The 24,703-nt window shown below is 53.3% G+C and overlaps 1 protein-coding gene across 1 annotated transcript in view; it reads left to right on the top strand.

Moving 5' to 3' along the window:
* The window catches only part of LOC138825599 (xylosyltransferase 1-like), a 155,115-nt gene that overhangs the window by 98,323 nt on the left and 32,089 nt on the right, over positions 1–24,703 (top strand). The window contains exons 4-5 of the mRNA XM_070020272.1: positions 12,082–12,254; positions 14,595–14,797. Of these exons, the coding sequence (XP_069876373.1) occupies positions 12,082–12,254; positions 14,595–14,797 (376 nt within the window). The remainder of the gene's footprint in view (positions 1–12,081; positions 12,255–14,594; positions 14,798–24,703) is intronic.

Here is a 24,703-nt window from a genome sequence, read left to right as displayed (position 1 = left end):
TGACATGATGCAGACAGTTATGTGTATGTGGGGCGGGGGGCTTGTTGTGTATTTATTTATTTTGTGGCTGACGTTCTCAGGAGCAAGGTAAATAAGTAATTTAGATGAATCCAGAAATCTCATAATCTGCCTCCGCTCATGCCAAGTGGCGGTGACAGAGAGTTAACGAAGTACCCGGTCCATTTTCATCAAGGAAGTTTGAACTTTAGTCCTCGCGTGCAACTTAGCTGTGATATTCCATTATTTATTATTCACGGGGCATTGTAACTTAGCACAGTCTCTGAGTAATCTTTTTAAGCCTGCCAAAAGAACCGGTGTTAATTGCTTACACTGGAACATATTTGCTGTTGGAAATGTCACACCATAATTATATCCCATTTCGCTGTCTGACAAGTAATATACTAAAAGAAAATTGGGTTTCTTATTTTCTTCTGCTGCTTCTTGTGATGTGTAAAAAAACCATTCTCAGAAGCCTTCAGGCAGCACGCAGGTGGCAAGTTTTCCGGACTTGTCACAAACTTTGTCACAAAACTTTCTGAGCTGGTTGGCTGATGGAAGACATGAACTAGTGTGTGTGGTGGGGGGGAGGGGAGTCCTGTACTTGGAGGGACCCCAGGCAGCTCCAGGACTTTTTACTCAGAGGAGCCCATGTTGGATTGAGGGTTTCCTTTCAGCTGTCTTGAAATCTTTAATACATTTCCAGCAAGGACTGTGTATACTTCAGTAGTCGGACCTGCAAATTAGAGATCTGGTCCTGCAAAAAAGTAGCAGGAATGGGGGAATGACATAGCTCACAGAGCCCGTGGTTAAAGGACAGGAAGCTGCAGGTATTTAAGGAACTGGGGAGACTTTCAAGGACACAGAGAAATGACCACTTTAGCAAGGTGTGGTACCTGCATAACACATTTGTAAATGTTTTATGTGTAAATATACGATACATAATACATTATATTTGTAAACGTATAGTGTATTTGCAAATGTGTTTTATATCTATATCATGCATATAATATAGGTGAAGGAGTGCACATGTTTCTGTGTATCTAGCAACACACACGTGTATATGCATACCTCTGTCTATACTGATCCCTTCATCTTGGGAGACCCATTCCAGAACTGTTGTGCCTAGCAAAATGCAGGGATATTCAGGGCCCTTATATAAAGCGGCACAGCATTTGCCTAAAACCTACGTGGCCCCTCCCCTAGAAAGCATCGCCGTTACCTAACAACACAAGGAAATGCGACGCACATAGCCATCATCCTGCATTGTTTAGGAATAATACATTCAGAAGAGACGTGATCCATTTTCCATGTACTTCCATGTGGCTGGTTGAATGTGGAGGAGTGGGCCCGCCCTGTACGGGCACACGCACACACGTGCGTGCACACGCACACGCACACACACACACGTGCTGCATCGCGTTCACCGCACCGCCTGTGAGCGGGGAGGACCAGTGGCTTGTGAGGCCGGGCAGGGCAAAAATCACGTGGCTCTTTCTGGGCGGGTGCTCTGTTTGGTCAGCTGAGCTTCCCTTTAACCCAGCAGTTGGCAAACCAGGGCACGGTAGCCAAACACAGTCCCCTGCCACCACCACCACCTGTCCAGAAAGTCCGGGTTGGGCTGGGACATGGCAGCACCCATTTATAACCACTGCTGCTTCGCTGCTGCCAGCAGAGCAGGAAGATGACAGGGAGCCACAGAAGAGGCGCCCGTCACTGACACCTCCATTGTCTCGGCCAGCTGCGAAAGTAGGTTCTGACGCGTGCCAAGGGAAAGGGCAGGAGAGAGACCCGCCCACCCTGCCTGCTCGGCTGTCCTGGTGTGGTCAGCTTCCATCCTCTCCTCTTAGGGTTATTTCAGCCAAACCCAAGTCCCCCGGACCCCTCTGACTGTGCGTCCGACTAGGTGGCCAGGAGGGTCACCTTCCCCCATGCCAGGAGCATGTCCCCGGAGAGCTCTCCTTTGTGAGCGTGGCTGTGTGTGACAGGGACGGGGGCACAGGGGAGGCAGGGTTAGTAATTTAGTTGTCAGCGGCTGACAGGTTAGTCTTGGAATATGTTCTCTCTGCAATTCAAAGCTCGCAAGAGAGAGATGGGGGGGGAAGGCACTTAACATGCCAGCCTCTTGCCCCCACCGGCACAGCTGCCTCACGCTGACCCGAGAGCTGTGGAGAAGCTGTCGCCACAGGCGTCCATCAGTGCCTTGTCTCTCTGCAACTGGCCATCCCGGGAGGTGGCCCTGGGTGTGGGCCACAGGAGCGGCCGTCGCTGCCACCTGCGGCTCTCGTCCCCACGGGGGGAGCCTGGGACTCTGAATTCGTGATCGGCGGGCTCTGCGACTCTGTTGGAGCGTGGCTGGGTTTATATCACCGCCTGACAGCCCTGGAGGCCGGGCTCCGACCCAAAGTGGAGTAGATTCCAGGAGATTCCATCTTGGCTTTGACAACCTCAGACGTCTCTGGACCTTCCAAATCATCCGGGGGAGGGGGGTGGGCTCCACTGAGAGTAGCCAAGGTGGAAGCAGCCTGGGTCCCCCCAGGGGCAGCCTCCCAGGGGAGCAGGCGCGAGAAATGAAGGTGCGTTGTTCAAGCCCTGCAGCTTGGAGGGGCCGGGTGTTAACCTCTGCGTCCCTCGTCCACTGAGGACGGGTGGAGGGGAGGTTCTGGACCCCAGCTTCACCCTTGGCTGTGCGATCTCGGCGGTGCTACTCCACCCCTCTGCCTCCATCTCTCCTCCTGGGGAAAATTGGGACAAGGAAGGCACGCGGGTGAGTGGCGGCGGGAACGTTAAATGAAACAGCTATGATCATCCGACCACGCCTGCCAGAGTGTGAGCGTCTAGTAATACCAGCTTTTCTCCATGCCGCACTCCTGCCAGGCTGGACATGTGTTCTTGGAGTCCTTTTCTCCCCCTGCCAATCTGCTTCCCGTACCTTAATTGTTGGCCTGGTACTATTGGAAAGGAGAAGAGCAGGGGGCAGGGGGAGGGGACCCAGGGGAGAGACTCCCCTTAAACAATGTCAGGGGAGCGGCATGCCCTGGGGGTGCCAACCCCCACGGCAGGCGGTGACGAATGCTCCGCAGAGCTGCTCTGGTGGCAGCTACAGAATGTCTGCATTATCCACTCTGCGGAAAACATATTCCATCATTATTCCACAGTCTGCGCACCGGGAGACAGGAAGACAAAGGCACGCCAGTCTTGTCACATCTTTCCAGAGTCCCCCACGTCTTGTGTCATTTGTGTGGCGTTTAAGACAAGGAAATCAACAAGCAAAGACACACTTCCAGCCCCGGCAGAGGGGATTCTGAGAGAGCGCTCCAAACATCTGCACACCGTTAGCCTAAGTCCACCGACTCGTTCAAATTGTCTCAGCCCAGGCCGCCCACAACTCCTTTGGAGTGTGTCCTATCAAAAGACACCGAGTTGGCCCGGCCCAGGTGACAGCTTGCTCAACTTTTGATTGTGCTTATAATTTTTTTTTAAATGGCAGTTTCAACAAATTCTACTCACTGATGCATTGTTTAACCAAATGTCATTTCCCTGCCTTTCTCATTGAAGTATCATCTGTTAGTTTTACACATTGGTACACCCATGAAATTAACATTACACGTGTTTCCTTTTGGAGCTGGCTAAATTTAATTTAATTGAGGTGGTTCTCACTGACAATGGCCTTCGGAAGCTGCAGGAATATGGTCCTGCCTCCTGGACGGCTCATCCTAACCCTTTTCTGTCTAACAGGCTCCCCCCTTTCCTGAAGCTCTCTCCAGGGCAACATCAGCGGCTTCATTTATACAAGTCTTTAATTAGAAGAGGATATTCTCAGAAATATCCTAGGTTTACCGGTAGTTCCCAAGCCGGGGGTGAGAAGTCAGGTATGGTTGGGCACTACTTTAATCAGGAGGCAGGGGCAGGAAATTCATGGTCGTAAGATGGCAGCTTGATCAAGAGTATGAGACTCTTACGTGAAAAGCAAACTCAAAGCTTGATTGAGGCGTGGCTCGGAGAGCAGAACACCTGCTTAGCAAGCGCGAAGCCCCAGAGTCACTGGCCCCAGATCCCCAGTAACTACCCCCCCAAAAAGAAATCAGGGTGTCTTTGGTGGGCCAGGCTATGTTGGGTTGTGAACTTAAGACACAATCTCCCAAACCAGGTCATCAGAAGAACAAATCCCAGGCAGGGGTATTCGGTCCCTCGGCATGCCTTGAGGGTGAAAACCAGGTACCGCTTTCATGTCTTCATCTCCCTTCCACCTGGACACCAGCTAGCTCAGCGTCAGGCCCGGCCAAGGGGCTGGCGGGCCTCAGAGACCCGCCTAGCACTGCTAGCTCAGGAGGTGGTAGGATGGAGGAACATTCTGGAATCGGGCTGCCTGGACTCTGTCCCCTCCCAGATGTTTAACCTGGGGCAAACCAACCCGTCCCACTCCCGCTCCGTGACTTAGTTTCCCCATTTGTAAAAGGACACGCAGGCAGCAGGTGCAGGCCAGATGCATACACACTGCACTGTGGAACAACCAGCCTCTGCATCCCAAGACGGGGTGTGACAGCACTAACCCAGCAAAGCAGCGCCGCTGTCGGAATGCGCCCCTTTCCAAAGCCAGCACCTGCCACGCGTATTTATGGCTGGTGATCAGGAAGGCAGCGTTAATGGCCCGTAATGTGATTACTATAAGGGTTTTTATTAGGAAAATTCCCACCACTTTGGCATTAATTAATGTACTGTTAACTTTCGAGTGTTACTCACTTAGTCCTTGGAGAGTTGGAGAAAATAAACCTGTTGTCAAAATCCGTACCCTGAGAAGTAAATAAGACTTGTTTCCTCCTCACCAGGCCCCGTTGGTAATAAAAACAGATGAGTTGAGTTGCTGTGTGTCTCTGTGATGGTATTTATGGAGCCTTCGAGTCTCTTCAAAGGGGGGGGGGGCAGAGATGGAAATGTCATGTGATAGGAAGGCTTGGAGGAGAGCTTGAAAAAAAAATAAGACTACTTCCGGGTCAGAAAGGCCGAGAGCACTGATAAGCACCGGCAGGGAGCCCTGCCTCCCGCCTGCCCCCCCCCCCCAAGGGGCATTGTGTGGGGAAACGAGCCACGGCAGTTTCTCCTGGGGACTGCAAACCATGTTCTGCACAGTTCACCCCTCCTGTGTGGATCTAAGCCGGCTTACAGGTTTGTACCTTGTTACTCACTGAAGCCCTTAAAATGGTGCCTATGCCTCTCTGTGCCAGCCACGCTGGCTTTGTTCTGAACCTCCGTGCTGTGGTTCATCGCAGGGCCTTTGCACATGCTGCTCTGTGGCAGCTGCCTTTGGTTTACCCAGTGCCCACCTGTAGCTCATAGACCAAAGGGTGCATCCTGCCACCTTGACTACTGCCTCTGGGAGCAGTTCTTTTTGGCTTTTACAGATGGCTGCCTTCTTGTTGTCTCTTCATGGGGTAAAGTCACCATAAGCTCTCTGCACTAACCCCAGCAGGTCCCCACTCCGCCCTTGACCCCATTTATCCTCACTGTCCCCTCAGATGAGCACACTTCTCTAGCACAGCTGAGTGAGGGGTTAGAGCTTGAACTCTGGGCCTGGGTGCTGTCCCTCAGCTCTTCAGCTCAAGGCCAGCACTCTACCACTTGAGCCACAGCACCACTTCCGGTTTTCTGGTGGTTCACTGGAGATAAGAGTCTCACAGACTTTCCTGCCCGGGCTGGCTTTGAACCGTGATCCTCAGATCTCAGGCTCCTGAGTAGCTAGGATGACAGGCGTGAGCCACCGGCGCTCCGCTGAGGGGTTTGAACTCTTCACCTGCCAGCAGGTGTGATCTTGACCAAAGAGCCCACTTCTTGAGCGTTGAGACACACAGCTTGGTTCTGTGGATGCTGAGTGTCATGGCGGCTCTCTGGGGAGGGGGTGGAGGAGCGTGGCGAGACAGGAGGCTGGAGAGGCTGAGGAGGGGACACGGTGTGAGTCACTGTTTACGATGGCAGCCACGATGTCTACCATCTCCTCTTCTCGCCTCATGTCCCGGTCCTGCAAATGCTTTCAGCCCCACCGTCTACCCTCCCTGCGCAGCGGAGGGCCCCGCGGGCAGATTTACCCCCTTACCCACTCCCAAAGACCTGTCTCTACTCACCGCCATCCCTACAAACCACCCCAGCCTGCATGGCCTATGTGCGCTCCATTACCGGCCCTTTCTGGACACATGACTCCACAGGCTGGTAGGGGCTGGTGCTCACCCTTTCCTCACTGGGGATGAGCTGGAATCTCCCAGAAGCTTCCTCGCCTGCCCGAGGAGTTGGTGAGTGAAGTGTCAAGATCTGCACTCTACGGATCTGTCGGCCACACCCCTTTTTGCTCGTGTCCTCTTGCAAGTGTAGCTGCGCATGTGGCCAGAAAAGAAGTCTTGGCAGGGAGCCCCCAGCCTTCCACAGCAATGAGTGGCTGGTTCTCAGCAGCCAAGCTGGTCTCCGGGGGGAGGGCTACTGGGACCGGGGGGAGGGGGCACTTGGGGTGTTAAATGCCCTGTGATGCCATGGAGAGACCCTCCTGCTCTCCTCGGAGGTGACTCGGAGCAGCCTCCGGCTCCTGTCCCCTGTGGTGCTTCATGCATGCCTGGTGCTGGGCTCGGTTCTGGCTGCAACCGCGCAGGTGAGGCAGCTTCTGATCGTGTCTGTCCATCTTACAGAGTGTTTGCACAGCTGGCGTAAGGCCACAGGAGCTGCCTACCCAGAAACCATACCCTAACTTAACCTCTGCTCCTTATGTCTCCTTCTGGAGCCTCTTTCTACAGGCAGCCCACCGTGATCGCCCCCTCATACCACCGCCTGTGCACAGCAGACCCTCCCCCTCCCCCGCCCTCGGGGACCCATCCCAATGCATCCCACGGGTATCGAAACCCGCACCCCACCTGGACAGTCACCCTCCGCGTCCACAGACCGGGCGTGCTGGAGCACAGCGCGTCGGCCTAGAGCCGACCCACCTTGTCTGGGATGTTTCCACTCACCTCTAGATTATTTATAAGACCGAGTACACCCCAAAGGCTCCACCGCCGGCTGTGATGGTCGACACGCCAGCGAATTATGATGACAAAGGGGTCTGAGCGTGTTCTGCTAGATGCATTTCTTACAATACTTTCCGTGCACAGTTGGTTGAGTTCTGGGATGGATGAGGAACGCACCAAGACGGACGGCCGACTCTCCCATCTCCCTCCTGAACGTGTATACTACAAGAGCATTGCATGTATGATTCACCCTCAGCCACAGACGGACAGAGTGATTAGTAATAAAAATAGAGCCATGCGGACAGCCATACTGTAATCCAGATTATTCAAAGCTATTTCTGGAATGTTCTGTGTGATATTTTCGGACAGAGGCTGATGGTAGGAAGCAAGTCTCAGCAACTGAGATGGCAGAGGGGCCTGACGGTGGTACGTATACACACACACACACACACGCACGCACGCACGCACGCACGCACGCTCGCATGCACGCACTGACCCTGCAAAACACCCGCATCTCCGCCATCTCTGGAGACCGGAGATTACAGCATCTCATTTGACCTGAGAGCAGATTGAGGGGCGCAGAGCTGGTGTAAGAGGCTTAGCACTGCCTGGCCAGTGACGTGGGGAGCTGGCGCCGGCTTCGGGGCTCAGCCCTGGCACCTGCCAGCAGCAGCGTATTGCTATTCTCCGTGCCTACCTGGCTTGTTAACATTCGTGTGCAGTCGGCCTCTCTCCTGCTTCTAATCACTCTGATTCCTCCACTTATTTGCTATTTTGTGCCACAGGTATCTGATTACAGCGTTCAGCTCAGGCTGCTTTTTTTAGGAGCTGGGCAGTGTTTGGGTGGCGGTGTTTGAAAGTCCCCTGTCTTAAAGACCTGCCCAGCGGGGAGTCGCAACGCATCTGCGTCCACCCTGCAGCCCAGAGTCTCCGGACTGGTGGTCTGGGGCCAGATTTTCCTCTTTCTTAGAATAGTGATGGTGACAGCCATCGAGTTCCGCCAGCACAGACGCAGCGCATCTGTTGGGTGTTATTTTTTATTTATCTCTTTTTGCTCTTGTTTGTTTGCGTGTTCGCTTTCCCCTCCGGGGCTGAGGATGCAGGGCCTTGCACACGCTAGCCAAGTGCTCTGACACCGAGGGACAAACCCAAGCCCTCCATGGTTTGAGAAAGGGTCTCTCCATGGCTGGCCTCCAACGCGGGAGCCTCTTTACCTCCGCCTCCCTAGGGCCGGGATGACAAGTGTGCGCTACAGTGCTCAGCAGCTCGGCTGCTTCTTAGTAGGGGCCTCTGAGCCTCGGCCTCCTTGCTGCCTTTCTTCTCACGGAGTTCTGTGTGACTTTACGATCACACTCAGCCGTTGCTCTGTGCTCTGAACAGCTGTCTGGCCTCCCCTCCTCCCACCTCACTCCCCCTCGGCCCCGCCAGCCACTCTGTGCGTGCCGCCTTTCTGTGGCCGTGGCTATCCTCTCTCCCCCTCAGCCCTCCCTAAAACAGCTGGGCTGCAGAGCTGTGCTCTTTCAGCTGTCCAGAGCCACCGTCTGAGCCAAGGACACCTTCATGTAAACAGAGGAAGTGGTTTGTTAGTGTGGCTGCCTCTGATTTCCCAGGGCCGTCTCCCAGCCCTCCCCCGCAGGAAAAGCACAGCTCTCGGTGTGTCTGCCTGTGACCCTACATTGCTTTCCAAAACTAGAAAGCTTACAAAACAGTCTTCTCCACCAGCCACCCATGGCTCACGCCTGTAATTTCAGCTACTGGGGGGGGGGGGGTGCTGAGATCTTGACGATCGCAGTTCAAAGCCAGCCCGGGCAGGAGAGACTCATTTCTAACTAACCACCCACTAAAAGAAGCTGGCCGTCGCATTGTGGCTCCAGTGGTAGAGCGCTAGCCTTGACCAAAAGAAGCTCAGGGACAGCGCCCAGGTCCTGAGTTCAAGCCCCAGGATCAGTACCCCCACACACACAAAAGCGGAGAGGCTTTCCTCAGTATCGATGTCCAAATCTTTTCAAAGCTAGGCAGGGCTCAGGGCCTCCAAATCCTTGTCTCTACAGAGGGCAGGTGGAAATAGCAGGATGGCTTTGAATCATCTGCTTCTCCTCTGCCCTCACTGTGTGACCCGGGGAGTGTGTTGCTCTCTCTGAGCCTCCAGGGTTGGTAATGTTTTGTAGCAAGCCCTCAGGAAACATCCACCCCTCAGGACCACAGTGGCCGCTCTTCTTCAGAACCCATTCATTCATTCATTCATTGATCCAGAGACTGTGGCAGGAGGCTGACATGGCTGAAGGGCACGGCAAGATCAGATGGTGTGTGGTTTTTGTCAGCTGTTAGATATTTTGTTGGATGTGTATTTGTGTAGTTGCTGTGCTTGAGTGGATTGGCAGTTGGATATGGATAGATGGATGAGTGATTCATAGATAGGTGGGTAGATGGGCAGACAGATAGATGGATAGATGAATGGATGGATGGGTGTGTGGATAAATGGATGGATGGATGGGTGGATAGATGGATGGGTGTATGGAATAACAGATGGATGGATGGATGGATGGATGAATAGATGGATGAATAGATGGATGAGTGTATGGAAGAACAGATGGATGGATGGATGGATGGATGGATGGACGGATAGATGGTTATATGGGTAGATGAAAAGATGTATCACTATTGTTCACCTAGAATCATCTCCCATCTAATACAGAAATTCTGTGATAACTGTGACCATTTTGAAATTCAACCCCATAACTACCTTAGAGATATTTCATTTATAAACACCATTGTTACCCACCTTCCCTTCTAAGCTGATGTAGTCTGTGCTCGTGGCTTAGTGTGATGATGTAGTCTGTGTTTATGGTTGAGGACATTGTCTTTGGAATGAGACCTGGCTTGAATCTCAGCTTAACTAACTGAAGCCGTGTAACCTTGAACAAATGCTTTGTAGTCTCTGCGCTGTGGTTTCTCAGTGAAGAACAGGGATAACAGCATCACCCTGCGGCCCTGTGCCCAGGATTCATGAGAGCTAGTGACTGTCAAGGACAGGTCGGTGCTCAGTAAAAGGCATCGTGATTGGCCCGAGCCAACGCTGGTCCTCCTATCGTGCCTTTTCATCAAGAAGCAGGCCTGTGGCAGGTATGCTTCTGGTGTTGCATACTTGATGGCAAACGTGGCGTTTGGTTCTAGCGTGGCATTCACAAAGTAAACCAGAAAACAGACAGCCCATTTCAGCTTCTGTTAAATACTATGCACAACATTGAAACGGGTATGGTGAACGATGGAAGGCTAGGAGGCGAGGACAGTTCTGTGGGGAAGGTGAATTAATGACAGGAAGACCCAGCCCTGGTGAGATCTGGGGAGAGGGTTCTCTAGTAGGAATAGCCCGTGACAAGGTCCTGAGGCAGAAGGAGCTTGTTGAAGGGAAAGCAAGATGGCAGGGAGTAAGATGGAAGGTGAGTTAGGGCAGAGCCCCAAGGATCTTCTCTCTCAGGCCATGGGAGATGTCACAGTGACTTAGGCAGACATCACCCGAGTTCATTTCACCTGTTCTAGAAGGAGTCGTCTCTGTTTGGCAGCTATTTGCTTTCTGATGACAGCTGACTGGCTGCTGAGTTCCTGGCCTCTGGGCAAAATGGTCTCCATGCTCAGGTGTTGGGGACACATGGCAGTACTGTCCTGACAGTATTCTGGATCTTATCAACACAGAACGCACGAGGAAGGCAGCTCGGCCCAGAGGAGCTCAGGCCAAGGCCAGACATCAGAGGTCTGGCTGGAGTCAGCCCTGAGCCACACCGAGCCAGGACGCCGGGTTTCTTGGAGCTCTTCCTCTGGAGCATTTATTTCTAAAGGGGAGGAGGAGAGAGACAGACAGACAGACACAGGAGACAAGACTACTTCTAGAGCCATTTACCAGCTGGGATCTGGTGTTGGATCTGGCTTAAAAAAAAAAAAAAAAAAAAAAAAACGAGTAACAGGGGCTGGGAAGGTGGCTCAGTGGTAGAGCGCTTGCCTCGCATGCATGAGGCCCTGGGTTCGATTCCTCAGCACCACATAAGCAGAAAAAGCTGGAAGTGGCGCTGTGGCTCAAGTGGTAGAGCGCTCACCTTGAGCTGAAGAGCTGAGGGACAGCGCCCAGGCCCAGAGTTCAGGCCCCATGACCAATAAAACACAAAAAACAAAAACAGTTACATATGAGGAGCTGCGGCCTGGGTTGTGTCAGGTTGGACACTGGCCAATCCCAGGGCTCACGCAGGTGGTCAGGACTTGGACACGGGGGACTGTTCTCCAATAATAGATTTTCTTCTGGCAGCTTCTGTCCTTGAGGGAACCCAGAGGCTCTCATGGTCTTCCAGTATGATGTCCAACCGAGCAGAAACTCTCTTATCTAATAAATAGTTCAACAACAACACAGTGTGGAGTTTTCTTCCGGGCTAATTAGCTTGCTGGGGTCACACATCCAGTCCTGAGACCAGAGAGAGGCAGTGCTCTGATTGGCCACAGGATGGGCCCTGGGTTGATCATAGAGCCAATCCCCTGCATCCGTGAGCTCAGGCCCTGAGAAGGGGCTCAAAAAGTATCAGCGGATAAGACCGCAAGATGTCTGACTCCCGGTCTCGCTAACAATGCCAGACTGGACATTTGGAGACGTGTGCAGAGGTTAGATCGCCTGTACCCATTCCTTTAACAATGGAAGGCAATTGCAAGCAAGCAAGCAGACAAACGCACTGGCTGCTGCTAAGGAAAGGAAGAATGGGCACAGTGTGTTAGCTTAGCCTCGTGGTAGCGTAGCTCGCCTAACCCAGAATTCCCTTGACGTCCCCCATTTCCTGCCTGTGCCAGCGAGTGAATACTTGTCAGTGTCCCCATCTACCAGCCGTCTGAAGCACCTTTTGTGCCCAGACAGCAAACCCCAGCTTAGATGTGCTTATTAGTTAAGCTGAATCAAGTTTCAAGGCCCCAAAATAACTCCTGGGCCTCTTAAAGAAAGACTGCAGAAATAATAATAATAATAATAATAATAATAATAACAGCATCAGCAAACATCCCCACTCTTCATGGTGCAGCCGAGCCTTGGTCTCACCTCTGCTGTCTTGGCCCTTCTACCCCCCAGGTAAAGCCAATAGGAATGTCCAGTGGGACGAGGACTCTGTGGAGTACATGCCGGCCAACCCAGTCAGAATCGCCTTCGTCCTGGTCATCCATGGCCGGGCCTCCCGGCAGCTGCAGCGCATGTTCAAGGCCATCTACCACCGGGACCACTTCTACTATATCCACGTGGACAAGGTGAGGGCTGGGCTTCATCCACGATCTGCGCTCTCTCTCTCTCTCTCTCTCTCTCTCTCTCTCTCTCTCTCTCTCTCTCTCTCTCTGTTCCCTCCTGCTGCCCCACAAGTCCAGGCTAAGGCTCAGAGGCTGCCCAAGAGCACGTGTTCCTGAGGTGCTGTGCAAGCATGTATGAGTGTGTACGTGTGTCTGTGTGTGTGTGTGTATGTGTGTGCACACATACTCAAATGCTGGCTTCAGAATTTCCAGCTGTGACTTTCCACTCTCTCCATAAACAGTGTTTTCCTCTTTTTTTCTTTCTTATTCTCATTTGACACATAGCAATTAGACATCTTTCTGGGGTATAATATGCGATTTCAATATCTATATACACGGTGAGCCAATCAGCCTGGGATGATTAGCATATCCATTTCCCTCTGGTGAGATCATCTAGAATCCTCTTTTGTGCCTTTTATTTGGCAGGGGGGTGGGGGTGGGAAACTCACCGCACTGCTGCTACTTTGGTCGCCATGTGGACAGTGCAATCCAAGCAACACTTTTATTTTTTCCATCTCTCTTCCTCCCCTTACAGTGCTCCCTACCTGCCCCCCCACAAGCTTTGTTACACCAGCTCTTCCCAGGTCCCCTCTCCCCATTTCCCTATAAAAGTCAACAAGTTTGGGCTCCTGGAGCCACTGCTACTTAATACTATCCTTGTGGTGTAGCAGCAACTACGAGCAGTGTCAACAAAAGGGTGTGGCTGACTGCCAATAAAACTTTATTAACAGAAGCCCACAACCAACACGATTGTGTCTTTGACCAAGAAGGCAAAGGTAGGGAAGGGTGCTGAGCATGGTAGCACACACCTGTAACCCTAGCACTCAGGAGGCAGAGGCAGGAGGAGGATCAAAAGTTTGAGGCCAGCAATAGCTAGGATATGGAAACAACCTAGATGCCCCACCACAGATGAATGGATCCAAAAATTGTGGTATCTATACACAATGGAATATTATGCAGCCATTAGAAATGACAAAATAATGGCATTTGCAGGGAAATGGATGGAGCTAGAAGGAATCATGTTGAGCGAGGTAAGCCAAGAACGAAGAGACAAACAGTACATGGTCTCCCTGATAAGTGGATGATAAATCCAAAATGTTAGGTGATATGACAAAACTAACAGGACTTAAGAAACAAAGAACTCCCACTCATCTGGTTGAACCACTACCAAATATCCCCATGCTGCTGATCACATATATGGTATATAACATGTGAGCACCGTTATATGTTACAGACTGTGATAGACAATTTGCTCCAGGAAAGTTAGAATGAACTTGTGACTTTAAATGAGCATCATTATTCCACAATACTGTGAATTTCCGGAAATTAAGTAATCACTTATTCATAATCAAAAAAAAAAAAAAAAGAACCTTGGGGAAGGGAGGGAGGGAGGGGATGGTAGGGGGAAAACAATGGAGGGGGTAACAATGCTCAAGAGGAAGTGTACTCATTACCTCACTCATGTAACTGTAACCCTCTGTATAGTATCTTTACAATAAAAAAATTAAAAAAAAAAAAGTTTGAGGCCAGTCTAGCCTTCAATAGCAAAGCCCTGTCTCCTAAAAACCAAGAGTTAGAAGTAGACTAGCTCACCCCAGGCTCTGGATTCTATCAGCAGCACTGCAGAGAAAGGAAAGAGTATCCAAGATTTTCATGTAGCCCATCTGTCCACAGCAGGCATCGGAGGGGGTGAGGGCAGGGTGGCGGGCAGTTAAATTCCACATGCAGAAACTCTGCCTCGCAGATTCTTAGCAAGTGCACCCAGCCTTTTTAGCTTTAAAAAAAATAATAATTAGAACTTAGGGCCTGGCACTGTCCCTCAGCCTCTTCGTGCTCATGGCTAATGCTGTACCACTTGAGCCATGGCGCCACTTCTGGCTTTTTCTGAGTCGTTTATTAGAGATAAGAGTCTCAAGGACTTTCCTGCCCTGGGCTGGCTTCGAAGCATGATCCTCAGATCTCAGCCACCTGAGTAGCTAGGATGACAGGCGTGAGCCACCATTTCTAATGTGTGCAGTGTGCATCTGAGAAATTGCTTTAATGAACCCAATGAAGTGGGTGTAGACCAGTATGGTGCAGAGTGCCTGGCTTTACCGGCCTGAGCCTAGAGAGCTGTAGCTCGGGGTGGGGCTGAGGAGATCTGTGAATGGTGAGGGCTCCCCGCTGCCTGGGGCCAGGCCAGTGACATGGGGCAAGCATGTGGTGCTCACCCAGTTCCCTCAGCAGGGAAGGGGCCGGGGGGAAGGCGTGGTGCCTGAGGTTTTTCTGGGCCGCTGAATGTCACCCTTTCTCTCCCATGAAAAGCGCTCTAATTACCTGCACCGGCAAGTGCTCCAGTTCGCCACACAGTACAACAACGTGCGTGTCACCCCCTGGAGGATGGCTACCATCTGGGGCGGAGCCAGCCTCCTGTCCACCTACCTGCAGAGCATGCACGACCTCCTGCAGATGCCCGACTGGCCCTGGGACTTCTTCATCAACCTCAGCGCGGCCGACTACCCCATCAGGTGAGGCCTGGGTGGGGGGGGGCCGGTCAGCCAGGGCGGTGGGCCTGCCGCCCTTGCTCTTCCCTCCTGGGGACACAAGTGAGGTCTGGGGAGGCGTGGGCCTTGGTGAGGTGCTGCAGGGAGCCTCGCTGCTGTCTTTGTAGTCCTGATGCTGACCCCCGCCCCCTTTCCTTCACTCACTCGGCATTTACGGTGAGGACAGTCTCCCGACTCAGTTCAAGCAGGGAAAACAACAGGAAATAAAACCAACAAATGGTACGCAGAGGGCACACGCAGGGAGAGGCCAGGTGGGGAACGGCTGGAGGCTGATGTGGGCTGGTGCCCTGTGTGTGCAAAAGAAAGAAAAAGGCAGCATTGCTTGAGGGGGGGAGGGGTAGAGTGTCCAGAGGTGAAAGGTCAGAGAAAACCGGGGCCAATGCAGGAAATGTGCTGTCATTCTGAGCAAACTGGAAGCCATGAGCTCCCTGGGAAGAGAGGAAGGGCTGGCCTCGAACTCGAAGCGGGCAGAATGGAAGAAGAGGCTGTGTGCCTCAGCCCAGGCAGGGTGTCAGGAGGCCAGGTGCGGCCTGTGGGTTCATGGCTGAAACTGTGGCACCTTCTGCCCACTTGTGCCAGCCACAAGGGAGGACCAGATCACATGTACTGTGATGGGTCCTGGGGCTTGAACTCAGGGCCTGGGCACTGTCCCTGAGCAGTGTGTCCAGCTTTTTTAAAGTAGTTTATTGGTGGTAAGAGTCTCATGGACTTTTCTGCCTGGGCTGGCTTCGAACCACAGTCCTCAGATCTCAGCCTCCTGGGTAGTAAGGATGCCCGGCGTGAGCCACCATTTCTAATGTGTGCAGCGCGTAGCTGAGAAATTTCTTTAATGGACTGGATGAAGTGGGTGCAGCCCTCCCCTCTCCCAAGAAGGACTGGGTTCAGAAATGCCCGGCTTGCTGTGCAGGACCGACGTGGCATGCCCTCCCTTCAGCTTCCACAGCAAACCCAGTCACAGGTGGAGACACTGAGGCCCGGCAGTGCAGAGAACCAGTTCTGTCTGGTTGCTGGGCTGGGGCTTTCTCTGTCTCAAGTGAACCTCTTAGCTACAGTCAGCAGGCTCAGGCTAGAGCTAGCCTGGGATGCCTGGTAAACACGGATGGCAATGGTGGAGGCTCTTGAACTTGCGGCTGGGTGGGAGATACTTGTCCCAGGGCAGATGTTGTCCCTGAGTCTGAGCAGCTGCTGCTTCAGGTTCCCGCTCTCCTGGCCCCCAGACCTCCTTTGAGCCCACAGAGGTCAGGTCAGCCTCAAGGGGGTCAAATAGTGTCACTGGGACAGAGACTGTTGGAGGCCAGGCGAACGTACCTGCTGCTGCCCCCTAGAGGTGCTGTGCTGCACTGACTGCAAGTTGAGGTGTAACTGGGCAGGTGTCCTTTTCCCTGGGAAGAGCTTCCCCTCTCCCCAGCTCTGCTCAGCCTCCCAGAGGATGATTCTGGGGGCCAGGGAAAGGGGGGGGGCGTTCACATCTGAATTACTCTCTCCTGCTAACCGACAGCGAGCCCACCGGCACACACATACTGTGCCCGGTCATCGAGGCTTAATAACAAAACAGGCACTTGGAGCACGCTCAGTGGATGTCCAGTGTTCTCCCCTCGGTCACATCCCACGTCCCATCCCGTGGCCCTCCAAGGGTTCCGGACTTCCTGGCCTATTCTGAGGTCCAAGGGAAGATGAACAGCATTTCTGCAGCTCTGTTAGCATCTGGGCTGCATCTCTGTTGGTCTGGCTGGTTCTTCCTCTCCCTGCTCTCTTCATGATGCTGCCCAGGCTGCTCGTGCACGCGCACGCACCCCCTCTCCCACTCAGCCGGCCTCCCCCGCCAGAGGTGCTTCGTGCAGTAGGCACCAACAGCTCCGCTCGCTACTGCTGCCACGAAGTCGCCACACACAGAAACATATGAATTTTGCAGATGAATGGTTCCATCCCGGGCAACTCTGATAGGTTTTCAGTCCCCATCTGCTGCTCCATCTGTAGCTTCCAAAATCCACCACCTCTCCATCCCAGGAAATTGAACCAACGTAGGAGCCTTCTCGAAGGGGCGGCAGGAGCCCCCAAGGTAGCATCGTCAACAGTGATCTCAAAACTTGGGCGTCTCCGCGATGCCCACGGCACCTCCCCGGGCTCCTCACCCTGACTGAGGTCAGACTGGCTTCCTGGGCACTAGCCTCGTTTACGCCCCAGGCATAGACGGCTTGGATTAGGCTCTGCCTATACCTCTGTGGCCATGTGAACTGGCATACGTTTTCTTCCATTTTGTACATCTCCATTTTTTTTCCCCCTCCATAAAACGAGCTGCTGGGAGAGGAACACAACACCTAGAGGTAGAACACGGTACCCAATACACAGCCAGGGCTGGGTGGGAAGGAAGACACCAAGAGTATTTGATGTTGGTGCTAGCTCTGGTAGCTGGTCGGACCAGTCCTTCTCTAGCCCTGTGTCTGAACAAAAAGAGGGAGATTGAGAGCAGAGCGCCCACGGCTCCGCCCCAGGCTCTCATTCTGCGTGTGGGGTCTGCCCAGGAGCGTGCACACAGAGCAGTGAGCATGCGTGAGAACCCAGGCCCTGATTCTTCCGCCTCTTGGGGATCCATATTCACAAAGGATGGCCCAGTCAGGGGGCCGTGTAGACACAGAAGTTGTCTTCTCTGCCTTGGGGGTGCCAGCAGGACCAGGTGGGAGCACAGAGCTTGGAGAGGTCTTTTGCCATCCGAGCCCTCCGGTTTGGAGCTGCTCAGGGGAGGAGAGCGCTCAGGCCAGCTGGGACACGGAGGCTGGAAAAGGCCCGTGGATGCGTGAATGGAGATGGTGTGCCTCCATCGCTCAGCACGTGTTCCCGGAGCAGCAGCTCCAGGTCGGCCACACACTCTCCAGCCACCGGGAAAATCAAATCCGGTTCCGAGCCTCATTGCGGTGGTTAAGGTCCGACCGGGTGAGGCCCAAACCCAGCTCCTTCGTTCACAAGTTGTGTGAACCTGAACTTGAGCGAACTACCTCTTACCCTTGTGCCTCAGGTTCCACATCTGTAAAAATGGAGGTAGTAGCAACGCCTTGTACTTGAAGTTTCACGTGAGTTGTGTGCCAGGGGTTGGCGAACACTCGCCAAGGACTGTCTGTGTGATGATCGTGGTGATTAATAGGAAGAAGGGAAGGCAGGAAGATCACAAGTGTGAGGCCAGCCTGAGGCTGCATACAGGACACTAGCTCAAAAAGGAGGGCACAGGGAGACACTGAATGCCACAGTAACGAACATGTCATTCACTCACAAAGATGAGGAGTCTTTGAATCCCCCAGCCTTGGGGTGGGGGTGGGAAGGACTGTGAGTTCCCACCGGGATGTAGCCAGGGCCCGGTGATGTACCCCACAGCATCTCATGGCTGAGTTCCCAGAAGCCCTGCCGGGGGTGGGGGTGGGGGTCTCGGGAAGGCGATCCAGGGAGGCCAGGTGGCCCTCGGCAGGTCTCAGGAGCTGGAAGGAGGCTGCGTGATCGGAAGGCACAGAGCACGGAGCCTACAGGGAGCAGAGCGGGTGGGCGGGCCCAGCACCACCTCACTGTCCATCACCTGAGGGGGCGTGGCTTGGCCAGTGAGCAGGAGGCCTTAAGGGGAGCCATTCATGGAGCTATTGCAGGCCGGGCGGCCAGTTAGGAGGCAGGAGGCTGTGCTCTCTGTGCTCACAGAACCGTGGTCCTCCAAACCTCCTGGCAGCACATATACCCTGGCAGCAGTAATGAGCTCCCAGAATCCAAGCAGCCACTTAGTCCCTCAGTCACACGGAGCCAGGCAGCACCTTCTGTTTGGGGAGCAGGAACCTCACACCTGGACAGACAGCCCCATTCAGAGATCCATAGAGCGTTTCAGCCGGAGACAGAGCAGGGAATACAGCCACCCACTGGCCCGGAGCAAGAGTCACAGGAGAAGTGCACTAGTTGTAAGACAGCCTAAGGATTAGAAAGAGAGCGAGGCAAAAGAGTGTGCCAGAACACATTTGAGAGACCCTCTTTGTTTCCTGCCCTTGATTTTTTTTTTTTTTTAAATCACGGTCAGGCTCCTGTGGCATACACTGCACTGTCATCGCCGCCATTTTTAAGTGTGCGGCTCTAGTGGTATCAAGTCTCTTCACGCTGGTGCACAGGCATCTCATCCTCTGAGCTCCAGAAGACTTTTGACCTTGCAACATTGAGGTTACTTGTTGAACAGTCACTGTTCCCTCCCACCTCCCCCTCCATTCCTGGTGACCACCATCTTTCCGTCTCTATGAATTGGATTCCTTTACATGTTCTATGTAACTAGAGTCACCTGGTACTTGTATTTGTGACTAGCTTGTGGCGTTCAGCAGTGCATCCTCAGGGGTCACCCAGGGGGTAGCATGTGTTCGAAGTTCATTCCTTCTTAAAGCCGATGGACCACATTTTGTGTATTCACCCATCATGGACTCGTGGATAGCTTCCACCTCTCAGGTGTTACGCCTAACACTGTCATGAGCAAGGCTGTGCAGAGATCCCTTCAAGACCCTGCTTTGAGTCCCTGAGATAAATGCCCAGGAAGTGGAATTGTTATATGCTAATTCTATTTCAGTTTTTGTTTGGAAGAACCCTCGTTCTGTTTCTCCAGATTGGTTGTACCATTTTACAGTCCCGCTCCCCAGCAGTTGATGAGATTTCAGATCCCTCCACATCCTCACCCACACTTGTGTTCATTTGTTATCCCCATCCTCATGGCTGTGTGATGTGTCTGGCTCTGTCTAAAGATGTAAACTCCCAAAACAAAGGGCCCAAGAACCCTGGGAAAGTTTAGACAACTGGTATACCTGCTGGTCGACACTCTGGCTGTCGGAACTGTGTCCCTGCACAGTCTCTCTGGATAGGACCTTCCTGCTCGACAGAAGCCCACACACACTCTGTCAGCCTCCACCCAGGCCCTACACATCCCACCCATACCCTGACTGACATCTCTTCCTGTGCATCCCTCTCAATCCTCCATCCCACCCAGTGAGACCCTCATCCGGGTTCTGAGTGATTTTCAGAAACTCAGGGCTCTACCCTGTGCTCAGAGAATATAAATTCGTGTGTGTGTGTGTGTGTGAGAGAGAGAGAATATAGGGTGAAAGGCTGAAAACTACAGGTGCAGCGAGGGGGCAGACACGGGGTAGGAATCTCACGCGGTGACAGAAACAAATAACTAACAAAGTAAATAAAGCAAATGCAGCACAGGAAGACCATTCGCCTCGGAGCTTCATGGGAAGTTGGCATTTTGGGGTCGGGTGAGCATCTCTGCTCTCTCAGCAGCCAACCACTTTTGTCCCTGGATGTGCAGAGATTCATGCCCTCTTTTCCTAAGACCCCAGGGCCCCTGGGATGAAAGCATCCGCCAGAAACTCCACCCAGATAATGTGCAGTATGGAAGGGTCACCTGCCCCGGCCATGGCCCCACAAGGGGACTGGAAAAAGCACGCCCGTAATTATGCTGTTAACAGTGTTGTTTGCATCTAGTACCAAAATCAACATATCCCCAGCCCTGTTCTTTTTCAAGCTGACAGAGCACAGGCTGGCTTTTGCAGAAATGCACTCTGCTTTCCTCTCGCCAGCTGCTCTGGTCTTCAGAGCTCTGTTTCAGGCAGCATGGCTCTGGGGCTTTCTTGAAGCCAAGATCAACCCCACACATCCACTGGGCAAGCAGAGAGAGGCCGAGTTCTCCCCGTTCCCCCAAAAGTCTGTGAGGAGAATCCAGGCTCCTCAGGAACGCAGGAGTGGTTAAAAACTCCGAATGAATGTTCCATCCGAACACATTCCTACCCTATTGTGGAAGGCTTTCTGCTGGAACACCACAAAGATTCAGTGCCCAGGAGGGAAAAAGAGTTTGATGGTTCTGTCTTGAGTCTTCTGTTTTGGCCAACAGAGTAATTTGTTTATCTATGTATCCGTTTATGAAAAAAATGATTCTATTAGAATCTATATAGAGGGGCTAGGGAAGGTGGCTCAGTAGTAGAGCGCTTGCCTTGCATGCATGAGGCTCTGGATTTGCTTCCTCAGCACCACATAAGCAGAAATAGCTGGAAGTGGCGCTGTGGCTCAAGTGGTAGAGCGCTAGCCTTGAGCTGAAGAGCTGAGGGACAGCGCCCAGGCCCAGAGTTCAGGGCCCACAGCCCCCCCCCCCAAAAAAGAATCTATTTAGAATTTTGAGATTCTATTAGAAACCAGCATGTTCTTTCTCTAATATGTATGTATGTATATATTTATTAATATATAACTCTTCTTCCTTATATGCTACTTGGGTTTAATTCAGGGTCTGTGCAACTTAGCCAGGTTCCCAGTCCTTTTGCTGTTTTTGCAGATAGGGTCTAGAACTTTTGCCTGGGCTAGCTTCAGACAATAACCTCTCTACCTCTACTTCCCAAGTAGCTAAGATTATAGACATGAACTGCCACACTTGACTTGGTTTTGCTTTTGATTTTCTTTTTGTTTGTTTGTTTTGTCAGTCATAGGGCTTGAACTCTGGGCCTGGGCGCTGTCCCTCAGCTCTTCAGCTCAAGGCGAGTGCTCTACCACTAGAGCCACAGCGCCACTTCCGGTTTTCTGGTGGTTAACGGGAGACAAAAGTCCAGGCTGACTTTGAACCAAGATCCTCCTATCTCAGCCTCCTGAGTAGCTAGAATGACACGTGTGAGCCACCGGCGCCTGGCCAGAATCAGCTTTTAAGGCCAAGCATGTTTGATTGCTGAGTCCGTCTTCGTTTAGAAGTTTGCCACCCTGAGGAAGTTTCTAAGGGGTCACTTTAAACCTTGCCCTGAACAGCCCTGTTCATCTAGATGACCTGAGGGGGGCGGGCACAGTGTCCCCAGACTGACAGGCCTCAGGGCCCCTTGAATGGGCCTCATAAGAGCAGAGGCTGTAGCATGGGTGAGGAAAGGGTTCCTGTGTCATGAGCTGACACAGCCCTCGCCCCCAGCCCCCCAGCCCTGAGCATGTGCACGGTGGTGAGGGCTTCCTGTGGTCTCTGCCCCTGGGCCCCATGGTCCACCAGGAGGGCAAGCAGGCCCACCCTCTGGGAGCCATAGCCCAGACTTGAGCTGGCCAGGCAGAGACCGGCCAGTGCCACCCACAGGCTGCTGGTGGGACACGCAGGCAAGTTGTCCGCAAAGCACCAGCATCTTCAGATTTCTGAAGCCGAAGTTTGCTTTCAAATATACCTGACGTGGCGGGGCACTGGCATCTCCCATCCGTAACCCCATGTGCTGGAGAACCCGAGAACAGGGGGGTTGTGATTCAAGATCAGCTGGGATGGAAAAGCTTGTGAGACCCCATCTCAACCCCATAGCTGGGCACGGTGGCGGGGGGAGGCCTGTCATCCCACACTCCAGAGGAGTGATTCAGTGGATCCTGGTGTCCCCTGCCATAGCTGAGGTTCTAAGCATGGACCACCAGGCCCCGCCTTCAATTTGTATTTTTAAACTGCTTAAGAAAATCACTTTTACTGTATTGAAATTTCACATCAGACCCCAAATGACTAGAAAGGAAGACCCCCGTCAAAACTAGGGGGTGGGGGAGGCTCCCCTGGACAGGATCTGAAAACCACTGATCTAGAAGATGCGTCTGGCATCCTTCTGTCCCTAGACACTGCCAGATCCCTGCCTCGAGGCCCAGGGCTTCCTCCATGTACACAGTCTGGGCTTGTTAAATGTCTCCTCCGCTTCTGTGATCAACAAGCGGCAGCCTTGGAAAAGTGTTGGTGGAGAAGGTTCTGGCACAGTCGCTCCAGTCCCCTGGGATCTGTGTCTGGAGCCAGGCGTCTGTGTGTGCCGGAGGTCGGCCGAGGCGGTGCTGGTGTTGGTTCTCCAGTGGGGGGGTGTCTGCAGGGGGGGTGTCAGCACTGTGGGTTCTGACCTCGTCCAGTACGTCAGGAGCGGGGACTGGGCAGGCTGCCCACACAGGGTGAGGTCATCCGCCCCAGTGCCTTACTCCACACCCGCCCCAGCCAGTCCCGCAGCACCGGCTGACCCCCTAGCCTCCACTAAACCCCGCTGCCCACCCTGCAGGTATTTGAGGTCCTCCCTTGCCCGACATCCGGAGCCCCACTTCCACTCTGCAAGCTCAGATCTTCACACCCTAGCTTTCCTCCCACAATCGCTTTCAAGATCCAGTCTTTTAATGGCCTCCAAAATGGACCCCCTCTATCTACCCCCCCAACAAAGACCACGTCAAATAACAGGCTGTGATCCATTGTCACCTCGTGGCATGTGATTACAATCAGATTTCAGAGAATTAAAATAAGATCCAGGTACGTCTGTACACGCAGTAGGTTGATATTTGGCGGGGGAGGAGAGGTGAGGACAAGGTCTCACTCTGCAGTTCAAGATGGCCTCAGATTCACTCTATAACCCAGCCTGGCCTTCAACTCCTGTCGCTCCCGCCTCAGCCTCCCAAGTGCCAAGATTACAGGCACGCACCACCATGCTGGTTGCAACATTTGGTTCTTCATTTGTGATTTCCAGGGTGTTTCTCTAACCAACTGGGCCTGGGTGTGCAGACCCTAGTCAGTGGCCTCTCTGTTCTGGTGGACTGTCCCGAGGAGGGGCTGATGCAGTCAGAGCCTCCATTGATGGACCATCAGATCATCTCACCTGGTAGAACGGCCCCGAGTCACTTGTCCTAGCATCTGACCCCATATTGCCACAGCCTCATGCCTTCCATCTCTCCCACTGCCATCCTGTCCACTGCCATTGCCCACAGGAGCCACGGAAGGAGGTCTGGAGGGAGACTCATGATGTAGAGCAATCCTGGAAGGCTGCCTGGAGGTGTGTTCAGAAGCCGGGCAGTGTCTTAGCTGCTTTGCGGCTCCTGGGTGCCCAGTGGTGGCTGTGGTTACGTCTGTGGGGTTGGGAAGAACTATAATGCCGAGCTTCTCACTTTGCAAAGTGCAAAACCAAGTCTGCCTGCAGAGGTCTGGCTGCACTTGAACCAAGGATTCGCCTCATTTCCAGTTCCGGTGTTCTCTCCCCTTCAGGAGCCTTGAACCTGACCTTTCTTCACTCCTGTTCTCAGATCCCCGACATCTCCAGTCCCCCCCCATCTCCCTCCCCCCCGTATTCCCATAGCGGTCAGTAAGAGTCTGTCACGCCGTGCACACAGTGAGCGCCACTGCACACACGGCGGGGTGCGTTCCTGCACCCCATTCCCCGTCTCCCTCAGGTGGCCAGCAAAGACCTAGGGAGGGGCGGGGATGGAAGGGAGGGGCCCCTGCCGCTCCGCTCCCCACCCTCAAGCCTCCTCCTTCCTTTTGTTTCCAATGAATGAATGGAGTTATAACTATTCAATTATATCAGACGCTTACGTCTCGCCTTCGCTGCCTTTTAACAAAGCAGTGCGTGAGCACACCTGAGCAGCCGGGGCTGAGCCCGCAGCCTGGCGCCCTGCCCCCCCAGCGCATGCGCACCGCGCCCCCTCCGTGTGCCAGGCCCCAGCGCGTGCAGGAGCCGGAGGGAATGAAGCCCAGTGCCAGCCCTTCCCCTCACGCCAGGAGCCCCGTCAGTCCAGATGGGAAACCCTGCGCTGTCAACAGACAGATGGGCGCCCGCTGGAGCAGCTGCCCCAGGCCTAGGGATGGATTCAGCCCCTCCACAGCCCACCCCGCTACTCAACAGGAGGTCACTTCCTCCATGTGAGCCTCGCTGGCTGTTAGAATGATGGGACAGACAGACGCCCTGGGTGTGCACAGATAAATATGAACGTTTGTGCGTGGAGTGGGGTCTGAGAAGGAGGAGCTCCCCCACCGCTGGGGGAGTTGGTTGGGTCCCCCCATATTCTGTGGGCCCGTGGGCTAATCAGACATAGCAGTGGGCTGTGTCCTGTATTCTGCAAAGAATCCTGGGCGGC

This window comes from Dipodomys merriami, unplaced genomic scaffold (assembly GCF_024711535.1).
Source record: "Dipodomys merriami isolate MVZ:Mamm:240054 unplaced genomic scaffold, mDipMer1.0.p SCAF_138, whole genome shotgun sequence".
NCBI classification, from domain to species: domain Eukaryota; kingdom Metazoa; phylum Chordata; class Mammalia; order Rodentia; family Heteromyidae; genus Dipodomys; species Dipodomys merriami.
This window is presented reverse-complemented; position numbering and strand designations above follow the sequence as displayed.